Source organism: Puma concolor, chromosome A1 (genome assembly GCF_028749965.1).
Source record: "Puma concolor isolate L17-30 chromosome A1, mPumCon1.1.hap2, whole genome shotgun sequence".
Lineage (NCBI taxonomy): Eukaryota > Metazoa > Chordata > Mammalia > Carnivora > Felidae > Puma > Puma concolor.
In genome coordinates, this window is record NC_141667.1 from 118,026,752 (window position 1) to 118,045,376 (window position 18,625).

Here is an 18,625-nt window from a genome sequence, read left to right on the forward strand (position 1 = left end):
CCCCCTCTCTCTGCTCCCCCCCCACCCTTTCTCTCTCAGAATAAATAAATAAACTAAAAAGAAACTTATAAATAAAGATATAGACACACATACATGTGCACACTAAAAAGAAATGAAAAGCCAAGCTATTTTTCAGGGATAGAGGAGAGAGTGAGCAGGCATCCAGGTGAGAAGCGCTGACCTGAGATTTGTGTCCCAGCCTGTAAAGAAACCTGCATTTATCAAGCACCTACCATGCACCAGAATTTGGGCTTAATTTTCACTTGAGTCCTTTGGGGTGGATATCATTTTCCTCATTTTGCAGCAAGGACTGGGACTCCACAGCCCTTCCCCTTTCCCCAATCCATCTGGCACTGATTCATCACTTGGGTTCTTTAGCTACAAAGTGAATGATGAGGCCCCTCTTTGCTCTCCTGTACAGACCCAATCTCTGACGTCTGGGCTCCAAGGCAGAACAAAGTGGGAAACGTCTTGGAAACAGTCCCTTCCTCCCACGATCTCTCTCCAAGGACCCTTTCTGCAGCCACGTGATGTGAGCTGGAACATCACAGCTGTATGTTCTCTTAATGCATCCACCACAGGACCAGTTTTGGGAAGTTGCATAAGTCAGTGGTTGTGTGCTTATAACCGCAATGCCTGGGCAGCCCCGCCAATTTTAAAAGTATAAGGTCAGACTTGGAGAAGAATCCCTGTGGCCTCCACAAATAGATGGGGAGCAGTCGCCTATCATTTGAAGGTGCCGCTCACACATTCTGAGGCCCAAGCCCGCATTTCTCCTCTGGGAATTGCCTTGGGCCGGCTTTCAGCCTCAGTGAAAGAGTTTCTTGTTTCCGAGAAGCAATAGGGTTGGAATTCAGTAGGCTTCCCTGTCATTCTAAAGGCCCAGTCAAAGCCAGCTGCCAGTCGGAAATCATCAAAGAGGAGTCCACTTCTAAAAGAGGAAGGGAATACCACTCATTGGATAGTAGCCCAGAGAGGCCCAGTGCCTTGCTCAGGGTCACAGAGCTAAGACCAGAATCCAGGGCTTCTGACCCCCATTCCCAGAGTCTTTCTACTATCCTTTGTTGCCTTTCAGTTGGTATCGCCATTTTGAGTAGGGCATTAGCTCCAGTCCGTCCGTTGACACTTGCCCATTCTCCTAAATCACAGGCCTCCATTTCTAACTTTGCTTCATGGCTGTGTGGTTGACCAGTACCTCAGAATTGTTATTTATACTCTTACACCTCAACTTTGTTACTCTTTTCTGTTCTCCATTTTTTAAAAATATGATTTGTTATCAAATTGGCTAACATACAGTGTATACAATGTGCTCTTGGTTTTGGGGGTAGATTCCCGTGATTCATCGCTTGCATACAACACCCAGTGCTCATCCTGACAAGTGACCTCCTCAATGCCCATCACCTGTTTTCCCCTCCCCACTATCAACCCTCAGTTTGTTCTCTGTATTTAAGAGTCTCTTATGATATGCGTCCTTCCGTCTTAGTTTGTAACTATTTTTCCCCCTTCCCTTCCCCCATGGTCTTCTCTTAAGTTTCTCAAGTTCCACATAGGAGTCTAATCTGTTCTCCATTTTTATTCATAAGTTCTTCCTGGCCACCTTGCCTTGAAACTTCGGTCAACTTAGACGTGTCATTTTCCATTCCCCCTCAGTTGCTGAGTGAATTCTAGCTTTCCTCCATGGCATGCCATGCATTTTCTAGTCCATATTCTTGCTGTCACCTGGAGCATAGCAGTCACCCTGTTCTTTTACCTCTTTGTAATTTTCTGTATTAAACCCCTTGTAAAACAGTTAAAATGGCATATGTTTTGCGCAACTAGTGAAATAATGTCAGTAAATACTGGAGAAAAAGAAAGGAAAAAGTTTCTCAGTTTTCCATACCTCTTCCCTCTGCATCCCTTCCCCCTACCATATCTAGTGTTAATAATGTAGTGTACATCCTTCCAGACCTTTCTCCTGCTCACACAAAAACATCATAAACCCATTTACATGTAGTATTTTTTTTTTTTTTGCTTTTGCAAGAATAGTATCATATTTGTCACACTGATCTGTGACTTATTGTAAAGTCAAGAGACAGATTTAGCTTGTTTAAAAAATAGCTGTCTGACAAGCCATTGTGTGGCTGTATTGCAGCGTATGACATCATGTGCCGTGGTTGGATATTCAGGGACTGGGTGGGATATTTTCGGCTTGACTCTCCACTTGCCCGGTCCACGTTTCCTGCCCGGCTCCAGGCTCCGGCGCTGTCTGGCCTTCGTCTCCAACCCCTTTGGCCTTGGGCTCCTACGTGGTGTCAGTTCCTGCGGCACAACTAGGAGATTGGATGGCGGGTGAACAACCGGGTATCTTGGCCTCCTGATTCCTTCCTGCTGGGTCACTGAGGAGTGGCTGCATGCCACTTTGGAAGGTCACAGCTCCTGTCAGGCAGAGCCGTCCATAAAGCTGCCCTCTTCAGCCGGGTCATTACTGCCTCCCCTTGTCCACTTCAGGCGTGGGGATGGCGTGGCTCCCTGCTGTTGGTTGGCCCTGGGAATGCTGCACATCCATTTAATTTCCCAAACCCTGCCCACACTTTGTCAAACTCTCTAATAATCTAGTTTGGATATTCTGTCTCTTTCCTGGAACCCTGAACTGTATAGGTTGTTTCTTGTATTTTTCTCTGGCCACTTGCTGTGACTCTCTAACCAGCTCCTTTATCTCCAGCATGGTTATTCTGTCAGCTTCATTTTCTTTTCTGCTCTGAGATTGTATTTCATTTGTTTTCCCAAAATCCTTCTTGAGCTCCGGGATCCACAGAATAAAGGTCAAACTCTTTCACTGACCGTCTCTTGCATTCCCCATTCTAGGATCCTAGGCATCAGGGACCCTGCCCAACACCACACTGTCCCATAGAAGTACATTTCTTGCCCTGATAATACTGGCTCTCCAAGCAACTGGTTATGTGATGTCAGGCCATGAGCCAGCCTCCCCATAAGCTTTCATGTCTTCATCAATTCAATGAGGAGAATAACAACATGTAATTCTTAGCATTTCTCTGTGGATACATTGAACTCTTTGAAGAGTTTGTAGTCCATAAGAAGGTTTCAGTAAATGCTTGTTATGAATTATTGTCCCCCCCCCCCCCCAACTCTGATCAGAATTACCTTTGGCCATACCTGTGTGTCCAGACCAGTGATTTTTCCCAAGATCTACTTTGATAGGGCCTCTGTGGACCCTTCTTTGATTTCTACCGGAAAGAGGATTTTTCTCCCTTTCTCTTTCTCTCTCTCTCTCTTAACTGATAGAGTTTTTAGAGTGCTTTGAGGTTTACAGAAAAATTGAGCAGAAAGCACAGAGCACTCTCATAAACTCCCTTCATTCCCCACCCGCCACCCCACCCCATTGTTTCCCTTTATTATCATTCTGACTGGTGTGGTACATTTGTTACAAATGATGAACCAGTATTGATCTGTTATTAATAAAAGTCCTTAATTGTACATTAAGGTTTACTCTTGTGCAGTTCTGTGGTTTTGACAAATGCATCCTGTCACGTATCTACAATTAAAGTACCTTATGGCATAGTTTCACTGCCCCGAAAATCTCCAGGGCTCCATCCCTTCACCTGTTCACCAGCACACACCCCCATCCCCCTCACTCACCACCTCCTCAAACCACTGGCAACCCCTGATCATTTTACCGTCGATAGTTATACCCTTTCTCTACTTCATCTTGCTATTTGTGTTCACACCTTACTTTTCCTACATGCTCCTAACATACAACTTCACAGGTGGCAGTCACACAAATGTGTGTTTCAGGAATGAATTATTAAGCCCATCGAATCGAGGCCTGGGTTGAAATTTCATGCACTCCTTCCTGATGAAGTAGGCATTTGGCTTTTGCACAGGCTGTTGAGCTGAAGGGGCAAGGGATCTTGTTTGAATGAAGCTGGATCCCGGGGTTCTAGCCTGCATATGCGCAGAGCACTCTCACCCATAGCACGTGGATTTGAGTCCTAGTAAGTAACAGTGCACAACAAAAACAAAAACATAATAAAACACAAAACTGTCACATAAATCCAGACCTAAGATAGCCACGAATTAATTCTTTAAAGCGCTGGCTTTTCTTTAGTCTATATTCTACTTTACATTCTGGTCCTGAGCTACACATTTTATATACTGCTATTACTACTACTACTACTACTAAATAATTTATGTATAATAAATAATACCTACATTACATTTCTACGGTGATTTGGTTTTGCCTTTGTGTATCTGAAGAATAAGCGCAGTCAAATGGCGGTGGTAGCACGGTGCTAGCAGCAGCTGTAGTAGCAATATTTGCGATGCCTACCACGTAGGGAGTGTTTTCTAAGTGTCGACCCTGCCTGATAGTTAATTCTCACACTAGCGCTGTGAGGTAGACGTTATTGTACTCGATATCTGTTGAAATATATCTGTACTTTACAGATCCATCAGCAGGCCTTTGTAGAGAGCTAAAGCTAAGGAAGCTGAGATTAGTTGAGTTCCACTCACCTAGGGAAGTTGAGGCCCAGACATAGATCAAGTCACCTGCCTAAAACCAGTACTTAAGTAGCAGAGATGCAAATGCAGGTCTGGCTTGCACACCCCCTTGGTCTTTCCCTCAACTCTGAATGGCTCTGCACACTGCTGGCAGGCCTGGTTGCCATCCAAGACAGTCACCTTTCCATATTTCCCTCCCAGAGTCCAGCTAAATATGTGCCAATTTCTTCTTTTATCCAGGCCCTGGCTCTTCCTGCTTTCTGATATGGCAGGTGTATCCTCACACTAGATCTACCTGACTCTGCCTCTTTCTCTCATTCCCCATTACCTTCTGACACAGTGATTCTTTGTGATCCCTGGTAATCTCCTTCCTCTGCTGTGCTGCCCAGAATCTCAGAGATCCCTGTGACTCTGCTCGGAGCCCTGCTCTTGCTTCTGACAAGCCCATTTTGGCCCATGGTAGTCTAGGTCTCGAGGGGTGGTATCCCTGCTGCTACATTTGATCGTTTTAAGTCGTTCTGTCAGAGGGCATTCTGACATTGTATCCCCCAGTAAGACATTTTGTCCCCTTTCTAATTATTGTTCTAACCTGTTTGAATAGTTCAAGGAAGATGTCTCAGTGTACTGCTGTTCTGAATTGGACACCTGCCTGATACTTGGTAACTTCATTTTAACAAAGGTAGCAGATCTGAGCTCATCCTTTAGAATCCTTTCGAAGGCAGCAAACATAGCCAAAGTGTAGTGATGCTTTTATAGTATTCATTCGTAGGTTCGCCGTCTATTTTTGGTAGGTGATACTAGCTTAGAGTTTATAGGAGTAAGGCAGCGTTTACTTTTAGAACACATTGATGTAAGGCTAATATTAAGTAAATGACAGCACAGTTTCTAGCAGGTTATGTCAAACGTCTGAAAATGGTACATGAGCATCTGAGGTTTGGGCTTCATAGGCCCAGCTGACCTTCCTCCTTGCGAATGAAGTGGCCTTGTGGCTCCTCCTGTCCACCTCCCCTCCCCTGCTCTCGTTTCTAACCTGGTTATCCACTTGTGCTCACATGTGTCTGGAATGCTGCTGCAGATGGAAAGACTGTTATCAGGGGGCTAGGATTAAGATACCACCCACAGTTCACCTCCCTCTCCATTCTCACCCAGGGCAGGCTACATAACTTGTCTGGCCCTTTGATAATCACATCTTTAAGACAGTTAACATGGCTCTGGGGAGGGAAGAATGCACATAGCTGGCTTTGAAGTTCTTAGTTCCCAAGACTGAGTGGCCACCCTACCCTGGGTTAATACTCTCCGTGGCTACTGTTTCTTCTGTGTTCCTGCCTTTCCTTGCCTTGGGTTCTGTCCCTCCAGGGCCAAAGTGAACATAATAAAGAAAGTGAAAATGGGGCTTCCCATTTGTTATGAAATCTGCTTAGTGGGCTCGGTTTTGAAGGGAACGCCCCAGGTTAACCTCCGTCTAGCACACCTGGGCATGCATTTGGGTGAGGAGAGAAAGAACGTGAGACTCGTCTGTAGCACTCTAGAGGTTTGGAGCAGCCGACACCGTGAAACTATGCTCAGTTGCAATACAGACTCAGAATCATGAAACTGTGTCACTCTTTGGTATGTCTGTTTTCTCCTGGACCTTTCTCTTTCTCTCTGTCTCAATGGCATGTTTGTCATTGAGGATCCAGGAAACAGATCCATACATTGAGCAGGGAGAGTGGGTTTGGGGGCAGGTTTAAGACCTTGCCGTAAGAGCAAGTGGTTTGTTATATCCTCATGGAGCCTTATTTTCAGAGGAAGAATGACCTGGAAGGGCCATGAGAACTTGCCCTCTGGGCGGGGGGAGAAGTTTAAAAGGAGAAGTCTTGGCTGAGCTTGGCTGCTGGCGGCAGGAGCCGAGAACAGTTGCTGAGGGTTGACTGGAGACTGGCGTCTCTGGCATTCCCTTTATGGCAAGATCTGTTATATTTTGATTAATAAAATGCTAGCTCACTTCTTCCTGAGTATTTGTGAGTGGGCAGTTTTACAGTAGCCAGTTCTACTAAAGACGGCAGCTCACATGTATTAAGCATTTAAGAGTTCAGCCCTGTACATACAGTGTCCCCATAATCCTAGCTAGCATCCTGAGAGAAAGGTATCATTGTCCCCTTTGAGGTGACTGAAGCCCAGAGAAGTGAAGTCATTTGTCCAGACGTCTGTGTGTCTCACCCAATCCTGCAGAACCAGGATGGGAACTCTGGTCTCCTGGAGCCTATTCGGTATGCTTTCCTGAATACTATATTGTGTGAACTGGACTACCTTAGAATGCCCTTTCTCTCTTTAAATGATGCCGCTTTGGGGAAGAAAAACAAGTTTTCATCCACGTAGTCTACCCATCCTCATGTATTCTTACGAGTAGGAATGTTTCTAGGGAGTTAAATCTAATTACCCAGATGGGAATTTATTTTGAATAACCACCTGTGCCTTCCTCTGGACTTTAAAAGGATCTTGAGTCCCCACTGAGGGTCAGAGTCTGTGCTTTGTGATTTGTACACAGGTAACACAGTATTTGATTTTGGAAGACAGTCTTCATTTTATATCCTCCTTTTCTGTTCTTGGGATTATAGTTTTTATTCTGAGCTGCTGGAATGTCGGCAGAGTATAGAACAGATGTGTCTTAAGTACTGTTCTCAGGCTGACTTTATTCATGGGGAAGAAGTCCACAGAGGGCTCTGGTTTCTCTGGGAGGCGTATTCTCATTACCTCAGACAGACAGAGGTAGTGATTTAAGTTCTTTTAACTTGAAGATTAGCTGAGAAAAACTAAAATGGGAACCCACATCTCCAGTAGCCTTGAGTTCAAGATTCTGTTCTTTCATTCTGTTCTAGTTTGAATCCATCCATCCATCCATCCATTCTTTTTTTTTTTTTAAGTTTATTTATTTTGAGAGAGAGCGCACACAGGGGAGGAGCACAGAGAGAGGGAGAGAGAGAATCCCAAGTGGACTCCATGCTGCCAGTGCAGAGCCCATCACAGGGCTAAAACTCACAAACTGTGAGATCATAACCTGAGCTGAAATCAAGAGTGGATGCTTAACCAACTGAGCCACCCAGGCTCCCCTGAGTCCAGCCATTCTCAACAACACCCCTTGTTACAGACTTTATTTTCTCCTCTCTCTCTCCTTCCTCCTTCCTCCATCCTTCTCTCCCTCTTTCTCCTCCCTCCCTTTTTCTGACAAACTCCAAATTTTTTATGGTTGATTTTTTAAATCATTATCATACATTAGTGAAGGAAAAAACACTGGTCTTTGTTAAACTTGAAGGGCTGGTGCTACCCTGGATTGTATTTGAGACTCCTTTATAATAAGCTGCTGTAATATAAAATGTAAAAAATTACACACTCAGCCTGTAATGGGCAGGTTTAATGCACTACTTTTATAAGTAGTGGCTTAAAAGTTCTTCGATTCCTGAAGTTACCTGCCACAGAGATCTGGTCAGATGTTTTAGCACTGGAACAGTCAGATTCAGTATCAAACAATGAGGAGAGCTCTGTCAGAATGAGCCACCTGTCATAAGGTTTCAGAATAAGTGGTTCAGTGGCCTCAGATAGAAATCTGTCCAGTGTCCAGAGGTAGGAGACCTGGATTTGCTTCTGACAGGAACTAATCAACTCTGTCATTTGGAGAAAGTCACTTGCCTTTATGCGTATCTCCCCATTTGGAAAATGGGAACATTCCCTTTCCAATATACTTCTTATTTTAAGACTTTTAAAAATATTTTATTTTATTTTATTTATTTATTTTTTAATGTTTATTTACTTTTGAGAGAGAGAGAGAGAGAGAGAGAGAGCGAGCAGGGGAGGGGCAGAGAGAGAAGGAGACCGAATCTGAAACAGGCTCCAGGCTCTGAGCTGTCAGCACAAAGCCCGACATGGGGCTCGAAGTCACAAACCATGAGATCATGACCGGAGCTGAAGTCGGATGCTTAATGGGCTGAGCCACCCAGGTGCCTCTAGACTTCTAAAAATACTTAAAAATGCTGTAAATAATATGAACAGAATCAATATAGCTAATATTTAGTAGAAGGTTTACTGTGTGTTGGCTATCTGATACGTGTATATGCACTCACAGACACATATTCCCACCCCCCGGCCCCCCCATTTATTACTGGCAGCTGTGCTGTGAGGTGAGCTAGGTATTATTATCCACTCTGAGCTAATAAAAACTGAAGTTCTGAGGGGTTAGGTCTTAACTCAAGATCACACACACCTCATTAACTTGTCTACCTGATTCTCCTAGTGATAGGAGAAGCCAGCCAGACCCAGCCTGGCCGGCTGTTATGCCTTGCACCCCACTGGCCTTCAAGAGCTCACCATACCCAGCCCTTGGCAGCTGGGCAGGGCCCAAGGCAGTCAGAGTCCTCGGTTATTTTAGGCTCTGAATAGTTTTATTTTGGGTTCCATATACCCTCCAGATTATCACAGTGTGCTCTCAAAATACCATCATTCTTTGTATGTATCATTACATGAGAAACGTTGATGGATGTCCAGACTAGACCGTTTTACCTCTTCTGGCGTCACCTCATGGATGCTTGACATCATCAGCCTCTGGGAACAGAAAATGAAGAGTCCCGCAGGACCACATTGACCAGTCCTAACATCATCGAGGGTGACTTTTAATCACAGATGTCAGATTTGTTTGTCTTGTTGGTTTTCAGGCCTAGCTTGTGTTAATCTGTAGAGCTGGGTTGTGAACTCACAGACAAGCATGCTTTGTACCCAGTGAGGTTTGGTTTTCTATGACCAGGGGATGGTCAGTAGTGATGTCGTTCTTCAACGCCAAACCCAGGACTTGCCTTTCAGATTTTCCTGCGTCTGATGACACTTTGCCTAAGCTACCCTTTGTGGCAGATCCCACATGCACGGCAAGAGTTAAATGAATGAAGTAGTTTTATTTACCACTTTAATAAAAGGTAGGGGACAAGCTGAGGATCCCCAGGGGCAGCATTTGTTTGAGCTCTGTGAATTGAGGTTTAGATATTTCTGCTCTGCATGATGAAAACAAATAATATTAGTACTAACGCAGTCCATAGAGCAAGAGCCCTGTTAGTCCTATCTCTGAAACCTACACGAGGCCTGTAATTCATCTCTGTGCTCTATTTACTTAGATTCTGGATTATTGAGCCGGAGAAGGTTTATCTAATTAGCATTTGAGGAGTCTCCAGCGATGCCATCTCAATGATGTTAATTACACTTGGATCACCTCTTACTATCCCCCTGATGTACCATGGGCCTGAGATACCACGCCCCTTTGCTAACATCTGATGCTTGTTGAAGGAAGTAATGATCATGCCTGTTGTTCCCTAGGGTGGATGTTCCCCTAGGCAGGAGGATGGTCATATTTCATAGCTGGGCTCAGTATGGGTGGTAGCTGGCCCCTTTCCAAACAGCAACTTACTTCAATTCTTTGCTAGGAAGATAAAGAACATCAGAAAAGCACTGAGCTGTTAGAAGGAAACCTTGTAGTTACCAAGACTATTTGTTTTAATGCTTATTAATTTTTGATATAGAGAGAGCTGGGAAGGGACAGAGAGAGAGAGAGAACAGAATCCCAAGTAGGCTCCACGCTGTCAGCACAGAGCCTGACACGGGGCTTGAACTCACAAACTGTGAGATTATGACCTCAGCCGAAGTCAGACGCTTAACTGACTGAGCCACCCAGGAGTCCCGTTTTTATGAAGCTTCTTCTGCCTTCCCAGACACACAGAACTGTGCCTGGAACACACAGAACAATGGTTTCTGGTGCTCATCTCTGACTTGGTGTTGGACTGGCTGATGGCTGTGTGCGAGCTACTTCTGGAGTTTATAAAGTACGGATCTGGTGGTCTGCAGCAGGCCCTGGGAATATATTTTTCTAATATGCACCCTAGTTTGGGAAGCACAGCTCTGGGACCGCCTCATATAATTTTGCAATTACTGTAAAAATGATAGTCCAGTTTTCTGGTCACATCACATCGTTTTCTGACTGAGATGGCCTTTCCATCATAATGACATGATATGACCTCCTGTGTCCCACCCTTTACCCATTCATTTTATCGGTATTTAACAGCTGTCTAGGATGGGCTCCAGGAACGAAGGTGAAAAGACCAAAAGATGCATGGTTCCAAGACTATAGTGTCTTTGGTCTGGTTGGGAGACAGTTGAACAGTCAAGCAACTATTGTAGAACAACAAAGTTGTCTGAACTGAATTGCAAGGGGAGCAGGTGGAATTTGCTTGCAAGTCAGGTAATGCATCCTACAGGAGAAACCCTTTGACTGGAGGCTTGACAGAGGAGGGGGTGGTTGTCAGAAACTACATGAATACATACGGGAAGGTGGAGGGAGCTTCTTTGTAAAGTCTTAGTGCCCAGAGAGCCTGCTACATGACAAGAACTACATGTCTCTTGGTTTGCCGTGGTGTGAAACACGAGGCCATACATGATAGAAATGAGAATGGGTATATTGGCTAACTGCCAAATCAGGAGGGGCTTGTGGGTCACGTGTGGTAGGAATTTGTATTTGACTTCATTAGCACATTTTCCCTGCATATGTGGGTATTTTTATAAGTGCCTCATTGATCCATATCTCTTTCAGATCCTCTCCCCTGACAGTCTGTCATGATGAAATTTCTTACTCTCCTGTAGTACCTTGGAAGGGGCACTTTGCTATATCCCATGGGCAGCCCTAGCCTCAATTCTCATTTTCTGGCCCTATTCACACCATTTTTTTTTTTTCCGAAGCTAGAAATCAGCGTCTTTGGGGGCTTCCTTCCCCGTACAACGTATGTCCTTTTTGAAAGCCAGTTACCTGCCTTGCCACCTTGATCTCTGCCGCTTTCCTCCTTGATCCCTAAGCTCCCTGTCTTGACACTGATCTTTTTCAGGCTTTCAAAGAAAACCTATTTCTACTGCAGGGCTTCTGCACATGCTGTTCCCTCAGCCTGCAGTTCTCCATCGTCACCCCATCTAGGTGATCTTCCCTGCAAGAGCCTCTTTCAGCCTCTGTTTAAAACAAGCCCACTCCCCTATGTTTTGTGACACTTAATACAATTTTATATTGTTTTATTTGTTTTGTTGACTTTCTTTTTCCTTTATTGCCAAATATCCCATTTAGATTTTATAAGAGCAACGCCATGGTGTGACTCAATAATTGCAGCCTCCTTATGTATTTAGTCATTCATATTAGATAACTGCTTGCTGGATGAGTGGATGGATGGATGGTATGTGGATGGATGGCTGAATAATGGATTGATGAATGGATGGATGGATGGATGGATGGATGGATAGATGGGTAGATAGATGGATGGATGAATAATGGATGGGTGGATGGATGGAATTGAAGTCTGTGAATTGAATTCTTAAAAATGCAATGTGCCATTCTTCTTTCAAGCTGTAGTCCCACTTAGCCAGGCTCCTGAGATTTGTCTTCTCCCCCTGGAGCCCACTGAAGCTGCATCCACCCCTCATGCCACAGTCTAAGCACCATTCACTCATTTAATGGCATCTGTGATTTCAAAAGCTGACACTGATTTGTCCCTCTCCTGACATGTATAAAATATATGTTTGTGTTTTTTTAATTAGCTTGGAGTGTATTTGCGTTGTTTCCAATTTGATCACTTATCCAAACTTCATCTAAGTTACAGTTTTTAAAAAGACTTTAATTATAAGAAAAGCATTTTTTTCTCATAATGAAGGCAACAGAACCATTTCAGAAAACGTGAGAGTTTCATGAAGCAAATGAGCATCCTGCACAATTTCTCCACCCTGGATTAAATACTATAGAATACCATAGGTATTTTGTTTTTTTTCCCTTCACTGCTTTTCCTATACATTCCACAACCTTATGTGCGTGTGTGTATACATGTATATGTATCCTGAATTGTAACATGATATGACCCTCATGTCATTATAAAGACTTTTAAAGGCTATTTCATTGTATGCATGATCCTAAGTTCTATTTTCGAGAATCATTGTTGAGTGCCAACAAGGTGGCAGGCACTGAGGTGTATATTACATACCACTCTAAAATTTACTGCTTAGTGAGCCGGAGAAAATAATAAAAGAGTGTCTTTCCTCAAGCAGCTCTGTTTCTATGTGGCTGTGGCAGGTTGCAGAAGCAAGAGGTGAAACTCTGGAGTTTGAATTAGAGGCAAACATGAAAGACTGGATCCCCAACAAATATACTCAGTTCAAACACTGAGTGCATTGAGCACACAGATGTCTTAAGTAAATGTGTTCCTCCTAGACCTCTAGAATAGTGAATTGGGTTGGAAGGTGTGACTTCTTAATTCCTAGCTGTGAGACTGACTTATGTTTTCCTTCTTTTTTAGAGTGACCGTCTTCTTATCAAGGGTGGCAGAATTGTCAACGATGATCAGTCCTTTTATGCTGACATTTACATGGAAGATGGATTAATAAAGTACGTATATAGAGCCTTATCTTTATCTTTTTGTACTTCCTCTCTTTATTAGAGGCTCAGAAAGAAGCTTCCTTCTTTTTTGCTTACTAGACCTTTGATTCTTTGTGTTTCATTTCTTCTTCTCCTTAAAAAATGAGTCTTTATTTAAAAAAAATTAATGTTTGTTTATTTATTTATTTTGAGAAGAGAGAGAGAGTGAGGAAAGGAGGGGTAGAGAGAGAGGGAGAGAGAGAATCCCAGACAGGCTCCGTGCTGTCAGTTCAGAGCCTGACATAGGGCTCTATCCCACAAGCTGTGCGATCATGACCTGAGCCGAAATCAAGAGTTAGACACTTAACCGACTGAACCACTCAAGCACCCCTAAAACTGAGTCTTTATTTTAACCCTTTGTTCTGGATGCACATAATCCCTTAAAATGGGAACTGGTTTTAGTTTATTTGAATTCCATGAATGATGTGAAAAATCTGAATTCAGTCAACCAAATGATGCTGTAGGCCCCTTTGTGCAAGTGACATTGACGGGCACTCTGTGCATCTTGGAGAAGCGGAAGATGTGACATTGTCCTTAAGTTCAGTGAAAACTGCACAAAAATTACAGCCCCCTAAAAATGTAAGGCCTTAGGTAATTGGTATCAGAGTTCAAGTGAGGATAAGTGATACAGAAGTGCACCAAGAGGAGAAATCCCTTCAGAGGATGGTTTGCAGGGCTGGAGAGGCATTTAAACTGAGCCTTGACTTAGGTAGAGCTTAGGTGGCTGGAGCACAGATAGGACCTACATCTCAGATAAGATTTTCAAATAGATACTTTAGGGATGTGTACTTACCTTACAGAACGATCCTCTATCCCCTTTCTCTCTGCCCCTCTGCCACTGGTTCTGTCTCTCTCTCAAAATAAACAAATGAACTTCAGGAAGAAAAAAGTGGGGTTTGGTCTACACACAAGCCTTTCCTCACATAAAGCAAGGTATGCCGCAGACACACAAAAGATAGTGTCTGAGACTGGTGGGTACAGGCCATCCTGTTCGCCACCCCTGGCCTTGCTCAGTTTTATTTTTACATTATGTGGCTAGTTTAAGATTCTGGTTATAGAGGATCTCTTCCTTATCTTTGAAAACTTGGCCGAGGTATAACTTTCCGTGGGTGGGTATTCCTTATGAGACCCCAAATCTAGGCTCGTGTCCCTTCAGTGAGCCTCAACACACCTTGTTGTGCTTTTATCAGTCACAGAACTTCTGGCACTGTTTGGCGCCCTGAAGGGGAATGACCCCATCTTGTTCAGCTCTGTATCTGAGCATTTCACCCAGAACTTAGCATGTAGAGGCTAAAGAGCTACCTTTTATTGAGTATGTAGTATGTGCCACGCACTGTGTGAAATGGTTGACATGCCTTACTTCATAGAGTCTGCCAGCAATACCACAAAGTAAGTACTGTTAGTACCTTTTTCTCAGATGAGGAGAAAGAGGAACACAGGGAGTAATTCACTTGCTAATGATTAACATATTCATCAAATACATTGAATGAATGAATGAGTGAATGAATGAATAAACAAATGCATGAATGAAGATATTCTTGTTTAGTTGCCTTACTGACAAAGACACTTTTTCATATTAGAAAGAAGACAGATGGAAATAGTAGGCAAGCTAACGAATGTGAAATAATAATTTCTTTAAAATATAAGTGATTTCATATTTTTCTCTTACTAAAAAAGTTAAAAAAATTTTTTTCATTTTATTTATTTTATTTTTTTTTTCTTTTTTTTTTTTTTTTTTTTTTTTTAAACGTTTATTTATTTTTGGGACAGAGAGAGACAGAGCATGAACGGGGGAGGGGCAGAGAGAGAGGGAGACACAGAATCTGAAACAGGCTCCAGGCTCTGAGCCATCAGCCCAGAGCCTGACGCGGGGCTCCAACTCACGGACCGTGAGATCGTGACCTGGCTGAAGTCGGACGCTTAACCGACTGCGCCACCCAGGCGCCCCCATTTTATTTATTTTAGAAAAGAAAGCATGAGCAGGGGAGGGGCACAGGGAGAGAGAGAGAGAGAGAGAGAGAAAGAGAGAGAGAGAGAGAGAGAGAGAGAGAGAGAGAATCTTAAGCAGACTCTATGCTCAGCATGGAACCCAGTATGGGGCTTGATCCCATGACCCTGGGATCTTGACCTGAGCCAAAATCAAGAGTTGGTCACTCAATCAACTGAGCCACTTAGGTGCCACTTGCTAAAAAATTATTGTATACAGTTGGCTCTCTTTGGAGATAGCAGGTTCCCTGATGTAGAGATTTTCAGAGATGGAAATAAACATAGTACCTAATGTTGCTTCCTCATTCCAGAGCTCATGACGGGCATCACTAATTGATCACAGAACTTTTCACAGTTGAGCCTTAAATACAGGCTCAGAACCCATCTTCACACAGTGACTCAGGCATCTGCTACCGGAGTTGAATATGTAAATCCTCTTTGCCATCTCTGTTAGAATAGCCTAGAAGGCTGCTTGCCAAGAATGTTCTAGAAGGGATGTAACCATCAGAGGTGTGTGTTGGGGGTGGAGCAAAGGGTGGATTAACATGTTCTTCATCCAATCCTGAAATTTTATAGATCTTCAAAAACATTCTGAAATCACAGAGCATAAAAGCAGAAGTAATTCCCTATGGTTGTTACATAGCTGTTTGCCTATCTGAGTATTTACGGAGAGCCTGCTGTGTACAAGGCAGTTGTCTAAGGCATGGGACACGTGCTATATCACGTGCTATGGTGGATATCATTGAGACCCACATCTTCCCCTAGGAACCCCACATTCTTTTAGGGGAACTGAGGGAGATATCTGTATTTATGAAAAAGGCATAACATTACCTGATAATATCAGTAACAAGTATTAAAGTAACAGAGTAGATGAGATTCAGGGAGAGGGCTATATGGGATTAGTATGGTTATTGACTATAATAGCTGATGCTTATTGACTTCTGTGCCTAGCAGTACGCTATGGGCTTAACACATATTAACACTTAATCTACATGACAAACCTATGGAGGAAGTGTTTTTTTTACATCTCACAAATGAAGGAATCAAGACATGGTGAGGTTAAGCAACTTGGCCAAGGTCATAAAGCTAGTAACTAACAGAGCCAGGATTGTGAACCCAGACAGTCTACATCCAGGGCACATCTACACTCTTAATTATTAGACCTGGCTGGCTGTCAGTAGGGATTTGAGCAAGGTGGGGAGATACAAGCCAAGCCTTCAAGGATTAATGTGACCTTGAGTGATTCAGTGGAGAAAAGGAGGAAGGCATTTCTGATTCAGACATGGTATTACAAGTGCTCAAAACTGGTGGAAACATGAATATATACACACATGGGCTGGACAGCTAACTCTTCATGCCTTTTGTTCTCAATTTGCCTCAGAGGGAAATCGGGGAGGGAGGGAAATGGGAAGACAATGGCCAGTATCTGGACTATAATGGAGTTACAATCAGAGGCTACATTTTTTCCGCAGTGTGTTTTGAATTGTGGTGTCTCTGGAATGGCCCGATGGGGATGTGGTGAAGTTGAACTCTTAGAGATGTCAGGAATACTTTATTTTAGTTGCAGAACTTAGATTTTGGCAGGCCAGTGGTGGACTTCTTACTATCCCGAGAGAGTGTCTGTCTTGGCTGGCTATGCACAAAAGGGGAATGTATTCATGCCACTGGTAGTGAGGTACATGTCTCCCCAAGGTAGGATGTGGGTATTAATAACGTCAGGGCTTGTGACTCTTAAGTCTACCTAGAATTAACTGGTCATTTAAATTTTTTTTTAATGTTTATTTATTTTTGAGAGAGAGAGAGAGAGAGAGAGAGCGCGAACACGAGCAGGCAAAGGGTAGAGGGAGAGGGAGACACAGAATCCGAAGCAGGCTTCAGGCTCTGAGCTGTCAGCACAGAGCCCGATGGGGGGGACTGTGAGATTGTGAGCTGAGCCAAAGTCGGACGCTCAGCCAACTAAGGCACCCAGGTGCCTCTTTTTTTTTTTTTTTTTTTTTTTTTTTTGGTGAACTGGCCATTTAAATCAACAGTGTGAAATCACATGTAAACCAAGCAACACTGGATGGTCTGTAAGGTAACATTTTGCCAGGAGTAGGTGTCTTAGTTACTTACCTTGTGTAGGTACTGTGTCTTCCCACCTGAGTCCCCCATTCTTCTTCCCGGGGATTCACTGAAGCTTCATGGGCAAAGGTGTGTCTGATAGAGGTTGTCCACATCACCTTCCTGGCCTCGAAGCTTCTGCCAAGATCCTGCCCACCAGCTGGGTGTCTGTGTCTTTGGCTTCCTCTTTTCGAACCTGCCCTTGGCTGTGACTGACAGATTAATTACCAGGGGGAAGGGTGGACTTGGGAGTGAAGAATGAGGTGTAAAATGACCCACTCAGATTCTTCTTGTTAGGAGCACGGGTGGACTCACTTCAAGGATAGCTAACTTCACATATGTATTCTTTAAATGATTCATGACTTCCTTCAGTCTCTCCTAATGGTTCCTTATTTGTTTTTCCCAGTGTTACTCTTCATCCTTCACTAAAATAAAGAACACAATGAAAGGGGTAACAAAAACACCTCTATTTAAAAAAAAATATATGGGGTGCATGGGTGACTCGGTTGGACATCTGACTTCAGCTCAGCTCATGATCTTGCCGTTTGTGGGTTTGAGCCCTGCATCAGGCTCTGTGCTGACAGCTCAGAGCCTGGAGCCTGCCTCAGAGTCTGTGTCTCCCTCTCTCTCTGCCCCTCCCCCACTCACACACTGTTTCTCACTCAAAAATAAATAAATAAACATTAAGAAAATTAAAAAAAAATAATAAAATGTTTATTTCACATTCTATATTGCAGACCCTGCCAAGTGCTGGGGTTGCAGTACAAGCCAAGAAGCATGTCTCCACCAAAAAGCAGATCAGCTTGTTTTGAGTCTGTAAAAGTTGTTTTCTGGGTGTATGTCTGTCTTGCTTGGTTTCTAGATTGTGAGGCTCATGAATCACTTGCAAAGATCACTCTGATAAATATAAGTTACAGTGTCTCAAATCCTCTCAGTACTGTGTTTGTCTTCAGAGTTGCTTCTTTGAAATCGTCAGTTGCTTTACTGTCTCACCAGGCAAATTGGAGACAATCTGATTGTCCCTGGAGGAGTGAAGACCATCGAGGCCAATGGGAAGATGGTGATCCCGGGAGGCATTGATGTCCACACTCACTTCCAGATGCCATACAAAGGAATGACCACAGTGGATGACTTCTTCCAAGGGACGAAGGCTGCCTTAGCGGGGGGCACCACCATGATCAGTAAGCCGCCCAGTCCTCCACACTCCGGGTCCCGACGAGTGCCTGTTTAACTAACGTGTTAACCCCTGTTGCTCTCTGGCCATAGCTCGTACACATCTCTCAACTCAGAGCATTGGCCATCTGCCTGATGGGACCCGAGGAAAGCAGATGGTAGTGAGGATGCTGGCAGGTCACTGAAATTGGATAGAGGAGATTCACGAGGCTCCTGGCCATGAAGGCAGCTGTCCTCTCTTGTCTGCCTCAGAGCAGGGTGTGGGTGTGCAGTGGGTGGGGAATCAGCACTTCTCTCTGGGCCAGACACTGGGAAGAGTCTGAGGGGCAAAAGTGCAGAGATGGGCAGCATGTCATTTCAGAACTTCCCACTTGGGCTTGAGGCAGGAGGGGGCAGAGAGCACAGGCAGAGCAG

General features: G+C 43.9%; 1 protein-coding gene across 2 annotated transcripts in view; it reads left to right on the top strand.

Annotated features, from left to right (window-relative positions):
- The window catches only part of DPYSL3 (dihydropyrimidinase like 3), a 112,265-nt gene that overhangs the window by 68,084 nt on the left and 25,556 nt on the right, over window positions 1-18,625 (top strand). For both annotated transcript variants that reach the window (XM_025923458.2, XM_086701080.1), the window contains exons 2-3: window positions 12,834-12,922; window positions 18,035-18,219. In XM_025923458.2, coding sequence (XP_025779243.1) covers window positions 12,834-12,922; window positions 18,035-18,219 — 274 coding nt within the window. The remainder of the gene's footprint in view (window positions 1-12,833; window positions 12,923-18,034; window positions 18,220-18,625) is intronic.